Source organism: Rhinopithecus bieti, unplaced genomic scaffold, assembly GCF_001698545.2.
Source record: "Rhinopithecus bieti isolate Rb0 unplaced genomic scaffold, ASM169854v2 scaffold_84002, whole genome shotgun sequence".
NCBI classification, from domain to species: domain Eukaryota; kingdom Metazoa; phylum Chordata; class Mammalia; order Primates; family Cercopithecidae; genus Rhinopithecus; species Rhinopithecus bieti.
In genome coordinates, this window is record NW_016841755.1 from 416,981 (window position 1) to 427,279 (window position 10,299).

Sequence of the window (10,299 nt, forward strand, 5' to 3'; positions counted from 1 at the left end):
AGGGAACATTTACTGAGTACTGGTTAATATTCACATACCCAGAAAATTCAGTGTAGGCCTAGAATCACATTAAAATTCTCAGATCTGCACTTATTAGCAGTGACTCTTTGGTACATTAGTTAATCTCACAGAATTCCATTTTTCTTATAAATTGGACATAATGATATCCCTTCTAGGGTTGTAAGGAGGTTATGGGGTAAAGTACATTAGGGGCCTAGCATAGTACCTGGCAGTAAAGGTTTAAAAATGATAGTTATTGTTATTATTTTATATGTAAGTAAATTAAGACACAAGCAGTTAAATAAGTTGCTCTAGGTCATAAAGGTAGTAGGATTCAGGATTGGAGTTTGTCCTTCAACTCTGTTCTTTCTACAATACCATGCTTCCTTCACCTATCCTTAGGTTTTTTGGTTCAAATTTGTATGTCCCATAGAGCCTTACAGAAATAGATACCCAATATGTGTTAAATAAAAATACAATTAAAAAACAGTGTTTGGTAATGGAGTATCAAAATTAGTGTTATAGGAACTGTGTTACTTCAGGAATTAAGAGAAAAAGAAAATGTCTGAGGGAATCATATATGAAATCTTTGAAACACTTGTACTATTTTTCACCCTTTTCTTCTTGAAATAATCTCCTCTCTTGATTTCTCTGAAACTGATTTTTCTAGAATCTCCTGAAATTCATTTATCTTCATTTATTTATCATTTTAATTGTTGCTGTTTCTTAGGGTTCCATTTTCAGCCCTCTTTTCCTTAGCAGGCTCACCCATTTCAGTGGCTTCAGCCTATACACCATACTTCCCAAATATTCTTGTATAGTTGTAACTTTTCTGTCCTCTCTTGGATACTTTCAAATGAATGTACAAATCGCAGTCAGACTCAATTATTTCTAAAACTGATTGTACTTATTTGTCACCTTCCCCAATCTCAAATCTGTTCCTCCTGTGTAATTATTCTTTTCATTAGTGGCATCAGCAGTCAATAATTTACCTACCTAAAGACTTCAGAGTCATCCTTGGCTTTTCCTCTTTCTCACTTTCTCTTTCCAGTGAGTCTTTAATAGCCTACTCTGGTCTCTGAAAAGGACTCTTCTCTGCCTCCATTTCTGTTGCTCTAATTCAGACTCCCTTTTTTACTTGAACTGTTAAACCAGTCTCCATATAGGCCTTGTCTCCAGCCTTTCTCCTCCAAGTTTATTATCTAATTTTTCCTTACAATGTGAACAGAGTTCACTTTCTAAAACAAAGGTCCCCAGCCTAAATATCTTTAGTATTTCAACTTTCCCTAGAGAAAATTAAGTCTAAATTCTTTAGATTGGCATTATAAGAAGAAAATAGTATTTATTGAATACCTGATTTTCAATACGGTTTTGATCATATAAGGGCACTTTACAAATATTTGCTAAATAAGGAAATACAAAGGGTTAGCATTCGCAGTCTCTTGGAGTATATAGTGAACAGTTGGGTGGTTTGCCAGTCTTTAGTCTGTGTTGAGAAAGACTAGTGTAAACAATAAGTACCGGTACTTATTGAGGTCCCTGCAGCAATTGACTTGAGTCTCTGAATATTGTAGAAAGTACCCAGAGGATATATACTCAAGCTACATAAGTACGTGTGTGTGAGAACCCATAAACTTTAAACATTTGAACCTGATACCTACCTTCTTTGAATTCAATTTTAAGTTCTGTTTTCTCTCAGTTTATTCCTCCCTCTACAACCAGTCTTTTCTAACATTCGTAACTATGCCTGTTCTAACCATGTTTTTATCACACATTTCAGGCAACTGATCTCTTAAGCACAGTACATCACAGTGCAAGATTTATCTCTTGTGCACAGGAAAATGTGTCCTTATTCATTCTGTGTGGCCTTGCTCTTTTACTTCACAATGTAACTCACATATTCTATCATCCTCTTCCTGCATTCATGTTTTCCTGCTCTTCCCTGATCCTCCATTTCCATTAGTTTTACTGAATGCCACAGGAACTCAGAGAAGGATCAGTCACTGGATATGGGGAAGATGGGTCTAGATCCAGGCATCAGGACTTTATTGGTAGGAGTCAGAGAAATCAGAGTGGGGACAATACTTTAAGCAACTGTATTGTTAAGATGCTAATGAGTTGTCCAGGCAATAAAAAGTTGTCTAGTTTAGTTGGACTTCCTTGAAAAGTAGTAGGCGGTGAGGTTAGAACATTGTTTCTCAAAAGATGTTAGGTGGTTGGTTAAAAATGGGGTAAGGGTGGGCTGGGTGCGGTGGCTCACGCCTGTAATCCCAGCACTTTGGGAGGCCAAGGTGGGCAGATCACAAGGTCAGGAGATCGAGATCATCCAGGCTAACACGGTGAAACCCTGTCTCTACTACAATGCAAAAAAAAATTACCTGGGCGTGGTGGCGGCGCCTATAGTCCCAGCTACTGGGGAGGCTGAGGCAGTAGAATGGCGTGAACTCGGGAGGCGGAGCTTGCAGTGAGCCGAGATGGCGCCACTGCACTCCAGCCTGGGTGAAAAAAAAAGACCCCATCAAAAAAAAAAAAAAAAAAAAGAAGAAGAAAAATGGGGAATGGGGTAACGGTTTATGAATCATTCTCTCTAATCTTAATACAGTGTCCTTTCACCCATTAATACTTTGTCTGTTTCACCCTCCTTGAGGTCTCTTTATATCTTTGGCTAACTGAAACACTGCCTCTCAGGGAGATTTTCCAGGGTAAGAGAGCTGTAAATGCCCTATAGGGAGGACACTGGAGGAACAGGGAAGAAAGTGTTCTAGGAGGCTGTTAGGGGTATAAAAGGAGACTGGAGCATTGGCTCTGTCTTTTCTCCTCCAAAAGACCAGATAGAAGTATAATTCCCTTACTCATCCTCCATTTAAAAAACCAATTGAGGTTAAAAGCTATTATTTTAAAACATGAACAACTTCCTTTGGAAGAGATTCAACTCCCTGCAAATTAACATAATTTTAAAAAAACCTGAAAACCAGCTAAAATAACTGCAAAATAGGTGTTTGGGCTTGGACGGTAAGAGGGAAAGCATGAAATGCTTTTTATATTGTATAAAGGAGAAGCAGGGTGAGCTGCAACTTTGATTACTTATGTAAAGTGGTTATGCATGATTCAATGTAACTTAAGTCTTTAAAACCACTTTATAACCTACTATGTGCATGTAACAAATACGTATCTTTTAAAATGTTTCCTTTTTTGCCAAATTGAGGACTTACAAATCTTATTTCCATTCAAAGCTAAAAGAGTTTGAGATTTCCCAGAGTATTATAAAGGATTTTCATACTAACAAGCATGCTGTCATTGAGAGACATTCCATTTTAAGCAACTGGTGCTACGTTTTGCCAAGGTGAGATTTCAATTTGTAGTGTCTAGAGTGAGTTCAAAATATGGTGGTTTCCGTTATTTTGCTTTCTTAACATTGACATGTACAAAAGTATAAACCATTTTGGTGAATTTTAAAATACTGACTTACGACTTCACAAAGGTATTGAAACAATATTGTCATATTTACAAAAGCCATGAATTTTCTTTATCAAATTACTAATTTTATTATATATTCAAATTTTATTAGATCTAGTTTCAAAAAAGGTAATATTTCTAAATTTCTCATTATAAAATGAAAACTATCAAAATAATATTAATAAAACCTCATAAACTTGTATCTAATCATTAATGATTCATTATAATTTGATATGAACTGAGTTTTAAGTTTGTACTATTTTCAGGAAAAAATATTTTGTTACTAGTATAAGCAGGACAATTGGGATAAAATTTTAAATCGCTTAGGAAAAAGAACTTTAGTGGCATACACATAATAATTCAATCACTGAAGCTGGGAGGAGGTAGGTAGAAAACATAGGTTTAACTCTAATTGATTTACCACTTAACAGACTTTTCCCTAAAGTCTAACAATTACCAGTAATATCTTTGGGTTGAAAAATTTCTTAGTCATTATTTTGTGTTTACAGTTGGCACATTGTTTACAACAATCTAATTTAGTTTTTTCTAGTAATTCTAGTTTTTAAATTCAATACAAATAAAGGCCATATATGACAAACCCATAGCTAACATCATACTCAACAGTGGAAAATTAAAAGCTTTTTTCTCTAAAATCAGGAACAAGACAAGGATGCCCACTCTCTCCACTTCTGTTCAACATAGTACTAGAAGTCCTAGCTAGAGCAGTTAGACAAGAGAAAGAAATAAAAGGCATCCAACTTGTAAAGGGAGAAGTTAAATTGTTGCTGTATGCAGGTGACATGATCTTACATTTAGAAAACCCTAAAGACTCCACCAAAAAACTGTTAGAACTAATAAACTCAGTAAAGTTGTAGGATACAAAATCACACAAAAAAGTAGCATTTCTATATAGTAACAACAAACTATCTGTAAAAGAAATCAATGAAAATAATTTTGTCCATAATAGCTACCAAAAACATACTTAGCAATAAATTTAACCAAGGAGGTGAAAGACCTGTACACTGAAAACTACGTATCTGTGAAAAAGCACAGATGACAAAAGCAAAAATGGACAAATGTGTTTACATCACTGAAAAGCTTCTATATGGCAAAGGAAAACGTCAACAGAGTGAAGAGACAACTTACAAAATGAGATAAAATATCTGTAAACCATACATCTGATAAAGAGCTACTATCCAAACTACATAAGGAACTCAAATAACTCAATAGCAAGAAAACAAACAACCTGATTTTAAAATGGGCAAAGCCCTCGAATAACATTTCTCAAAAGATATTTAAATGATCAACAGGTGTATGGAAAAATGCTCAACACCGGCTGGGCGGGGTGGCTCATACCTGTAATCCCAGCACTTTGGGAGGCCGATGTGGGCAGATCACGAGGTCAGGAGATTGATACCATCCTGGCTAACACAGTGAAACCCCGTCTCTACTAAAAATTCATTAAAAAAAATTAGCCGGGCGAGGTGGCGGCGCCTGTAGTCCCAGCTACACGGGACGCTGAGGCAGGAGAATGATGTGAACCCAGGAAGCAGAGCTTGCAGTGAGTGGAGATTGCGCCACTGCACTCCAGCCTGGGCAACAGAGCAAGACTCCGTCTCAAAAAAAAAAATTAGCCTGGCGTGGTGGCGGGCGCTTGTAGTCCCAGCTACTGGGGAGGCTGAGGTAGGAGAATGGCGTGAACCTGGGAGGCGGAGCTTGCAGTGAGCTGAGATTGCTCCACTGCACTCCAGACTGGGCGACAGAGCAAGACTCCGTCTCAAAAAAAAAAAAAAATGCTCAACACTATTAATCATCAGGGGAAATGCAAATTAAAGTCACAATGAGACATCACCTCATACCTGATGAATGGTTATTATCAAAATGACAAAGTATAACAAATACTGGCAAGGATGTGGGGAAAAGGGAACACTTGCACACTGTTGATGAGAATGTAAATTAGTTCAGCCATCATGGAAAACAGTATGGCGGTTCCTCAAAATATTAGAAATATCTTATGATCTAGCAATCCCACTACTGGTGATACAAAGGAAGTTAAATCAGTATATTGAAGAGATATCTGCACCACCATGTTCATTTCAGTATTATTCATAACAGCCGAGATATGGAATCAACCTAAGTGCCCAGCAACAGATGAATGGATAAAGAAATATGTGGTATATACACAAGTAGAATAATAGTCACCCTTAAAAGAGAAGGAAATCCTGTCATTTGCAACTTGGATGAATCTAAGGGATATTATGTTCAATGAAATAAGCCAGGCACGGAAAGACAAATACCTTACGATCTCACTTCCTTGTGGACTCTAAAACAATTGAACTCTCAGAAGCAGAGAGTAGAATAGTTCTTACCAGGGGCAGGGTAGGTGGGAGTGAAGGCATGGATTGGGGAGATGTTGGTGAAAGGATACAAAATTTCAGTTATATAGGAAGGATAACTTCCAAAGATCTATTGTACAGCATGGTGACTACAGTTAATAAAAAAGTATTAGGTTGGTGCAAAAGTAATTGCAGTTTTTGCTATTGAAAGTAATGGCAAAAATCGCAATTACTTTTTTTTATATACATATTAAAAATCACTAAGAAGGGGTGAGGTGGCTCACACCTGTAATTGCAGCACTTTGGGAGGCCAAGGCAGGCAGATCATCTGAGGCCAGGATTGAGACCAACCTGGTCAACATGGCAAAACCCTGTCTCTACTAAAAAACAAAAATTAGCTGAGCATAGTGGTGCACGCCTGTAATCCCAGCTAGTGGCTAAGACAGGAGAATCGCTTGAACAATGGCTTGAACCCAGGAAGCAGAGGTTGCAGTGAGCTGAGATCGCACCACTGCCCTCCAGCCTGGGCGACAGAGGGAGACACTGTCTCAAAAAATAAATAGAGCAAAGAGTACATTTTAAGTGGTCTACCACACACACAAAGTATGTGAGTAAATGCATGTTAATTAGCTCGACTTAGCAATCCACAATGTATACATATTTTGAACTATGTCATACATGATAAATATATACTATTTTTATTTGTCAATTAAAGCAAAATAAAAAGATTTAGTACAATGTTTGAAATTTGAGATGTTTAGTTTACTATATATAGCTAGTGAGATAGTTGTTAAATCTTTTTTGAACACTTTCTAAATCATGTAGTTGACTTATTAAACTATATCTAAGCATTGGCTCATAATAACTTCCTCTAATTTTTCATAGCATGAAAATGGGACAAATTATAAATATTCTTCATGCCATGCCCCCTGACTGTCCTTTTCGCTCATATGGAGATTTCCAGAGACACTGGGATGCCCTGGTAAGGAATGGAAATATATGTTACATTAGAAGTTATTTGATTTTTGTTTATTGTAACTTAGCCTAAGTTTAGCTTTCTCCAAGATATTTTAAATTTTGTGCTTAATTTTTAGTATGGCTATAAACTTCCAGAAGATTGTGGAAAATTAAAATATACTGCAACATCTATTTCAAAATGCTCGGAGAAAGGACCTTCACATATCCTTTACACACCAACTGAAGCAAATACTGTCTGCCCACATTATAATCTAGTTTTGCTCCCATTCTCATGTCATACTTTTCAGCCTTCTCTGTGTCTAACTGAAACTATGGTACATTTCCCCCTACTTCTTATCTGCACAAGTGTTTTTGATTTGCTTAGAATATCTTCTATTTTATATGAGGATGAACTTAATAAGGATATTTTCCTTAAACACCATTTCAACAATTTAGAAAACCAAAGTTAGAACTTTCTTAGAAAGTTAAAGCAATCATGCTTCTCCTTAGCCAAGTGCTCCCTCCAGTGGCATTTCAGATATAATTGAAAGGGTTGAATTAAAAGGTTAGGTTGTAAACAAAACAAGATTTTCTTTTGAGGAGATTATCTAATTTTATAGGCAAAGTTTAGATGATTTGACTTATACTTAATTGCACCCCGTTGACTTAAGAAAATATCTTTTTAAACAATATTATTTAAAATTGAAATATACACACGAGAAGAGCTTAAGTGCTCAGGCGAAACTATTAAATCTTAGTACTGATTTCACCAGTTCTATCTGTATTCTGACCTGCTGGAGTTTAAAAATGGTTGTCTTAGTGTTGTCTTTTCGCATTCTATGTTTCCTAAGCCAAGCTTATTTTAATAGTAAAACTGAGGTTAACATATATCAGTTATTTTCTTTCAGTAGATGCCAACGTATTATTCAAAATCTTCAGAATATGTTTCATTAGAAAAAGTAACTGCTTTCTCAAAGAACTGCTTTCACAGCTTAAATACAATCTGTATGTGTTGTTTCTCTGTCCTGAATTTTTTACTGTTTTTGGAGGTGCAACCTGTTCATTGTTTATTATAATACTTATTTTGTAATTCATAAGGTTTATAGTATCTTTCTTATAAATTGTTTTCGGAGTATCGTAGTTGCCCTTCCATTTAGAAAACCATGTAGTAAGATACTATGAATTGTCTCTATTTGGAGTGTTAGAATGTAAGGAATGAAGATCCCTGTGAGAAAACATGCTTTCAGCTGTGGATGGTATCAGATAAGCAATATAAAAGAGTTAGGATATATTTATGTGTGCCTTTGTAACATTACTACTTTAATACTTTTTAAAATCCCATATAAATTGCTACCTCTTATGTAATAAAATTAGACATTGTTCTTTAACATTGTTCAGATATCCTCTCAGTTGCATCAGAAGTCAGCCCATACAGTTCTTTCCAAGGGTAGATTCAGAAGTTGTGTTGAAAAGTTTTCTTTCAGATTTAAAATCTAAACTGCCCCATATATGTGGATTTCCCATAAAGATAACAAGTAAACCGTGCTACTACACACAAGAACTAACTAAACCTAACATACAGGTAAGAGATCTCTTGTCCTATCTAGTTCTCCAAGACATACTGTCTATCTATTTTAGTTGAATCTCTTGCCTTCTGGGGTGGAATACCCAACCCAATGTGCAGTAATTCTTTTCTCTCAGTTCAATGTTTCCCTAAAACTGTTTGTTATTACTACTACTATACTTAGTCATTTGTTGTTATTATTGTATTTAACACGGTACTATAGTAGTGGTTGTTTACTGAAATGTTTCACCCACATCAAGGATATAAATGAGTTGGGTTATTGGAGATTGAAGAGACAGAGTTTTATGAAGAGTATTTATTTGGAGATACTGTGCTGTCAGTACAAGTTCAGTTAAATGGAAGGTAAGATGTCTGTCCCTCACCAAGTCAAGTAAGTTGGGGCTTCTATGGAACCACTTAGAGATTAAAGTATGATCCCTGCTGTATAAGGAAGCAGAGGGCTAGTGTCTGTCTCCTGTCTGATTTCATTAAGAAATTAATATAATTAGCTATCTGCTAATGGACAAATTAAAGATGAACTGGCCATATGGGGATTGGCCTACAACTCAGAGTTTGTCAGAACAAAGCGGTTGAGGACTTAACTTGAAATCGGATTCATGGTTTTTATTTTTACTGAAGCTGGAAACTATTGGGGAGGGAGGGTGTTTTCTACTGAGTTTGTCTCCTCTGCATTTTAAAAATCTATTCTTATGGTGACATATGGCACACAGATAGAAAAGTAATATTGTACAGCTTAATGAATATCAAACATCCATGTAACTATCATACAGATAAAACATGGAACCTTGCCAAGACTTAGGAGCCTCCTACTTATACCTTCCTAGTAGTAACTCCTTTCGTCTCCCAAAAGATGACCACTATTATGGAAATGATTCCAGATTTTATCAACTAAGTATGTGTCCTTAAACATCATATTTCATTTTGCCTGCTTTTGAACTTCATGTAAAATAAATCACAGAGTGTGTATTCCTTTGTGCCTGGCTTCTTAGGCTCAGCATCATATTTGTGACATTCATCCATGTTGCTCCACTTAGCTATAGTTGGTTTATTTTCCTTTATATGTAGCATTTGACTATGTGATTATGCTGCAGTTTATCCAGAATATTATTGATGAATATTTGGATTGTTTCTCTTTAGTGGCTACTACTAGTAATACTGTGATGAACATTCTTGTGTATGTCTCATATATGTTTCATGTACATGAAACCTCCAGGAGTAGAATTGGTATGGGTATTTCTAACTTTGCTGGCGACACCAAACTATTTCCCTAACCAATCTGTACTCCCCTCTGCCCCAAAGCAGTATAGGAGAATTTATGTTGCTTCACATCCTTGCCCATTTTTGGTATTGTTGGTCTTTAATTTCAGCCCTTCTGATAGGTGTATTTGTTATTGTGTTTTTAATTTGCATTTTCCTGATTATTAATGAGATCGAACATCTTTTCATATGTATTTTGGCCATTTGGGTTTTTTTTTTTGAAATGCCATTCTTTCATTTTTCTACTGTGTTATGTGTTTGTGTTTTATTGATTTATACATATTTTAACATAAGCGAGATACGAGTTTTTTATCAGTTATATACAATTATCTTCTTTCATTCTATAACATGCTTTCTCTCTTAAAGGTGTCTTGGTGTCTTAATAGTATCTTTTGGCAGCAGGTCCTAATTTATAATCAGAGTGATCGGTCTTTTTCTTTATGGTTGCTACTTTTTAAAAAGTTTAAAAAATATTTCTGTACCCCAAAGTCATGAAGGTCTTCTCCTCTAATATCATCCAATAAAAGGTTGTTTTGCATTCACATGTAGATCTACAATGCAATTGGAATTTATTTTTGTAATATGATGTGATGTAGGGAGTCAGATTTCTTTAATATGGATATCCATATGTCCAAGCTAAAAATAAAAAAGACCATTCTTACCCCAGTACTTTTTTCTCAATACTTTTTCTCCCCTCAAAACTTTGCA

The 10,299-nt window shown here is 35.7% G+C and overlaps 1 protein-coding gene across 1 annotated transcript in view; it reads left to right on the top strand.

Moving 5' to 3' along the window:
- The window catches only part of CUNH18orf63 (chromosome unknown C18orf63 homolog), a 46,219-nt gene that overhangs the window by 21,283 nt on the left and 14,637 nt on the right, over positions 1-10,299 (top strand). The window contains 5 exon segments of the mRNA XM_017866085.1: positions 3,234-3,343; positions 6,678-6,774; positions 6,887-6,917; positions 6,920-6,971; positions 8,148-8,331. Coding sequence (XP_017721574.1) covers positions 3,234-3,343; positions 6,678-6,774; positions 6,887-6,917; positions 6,920-6,971; positions 8,148-8,331 — 474 coding nt within the window.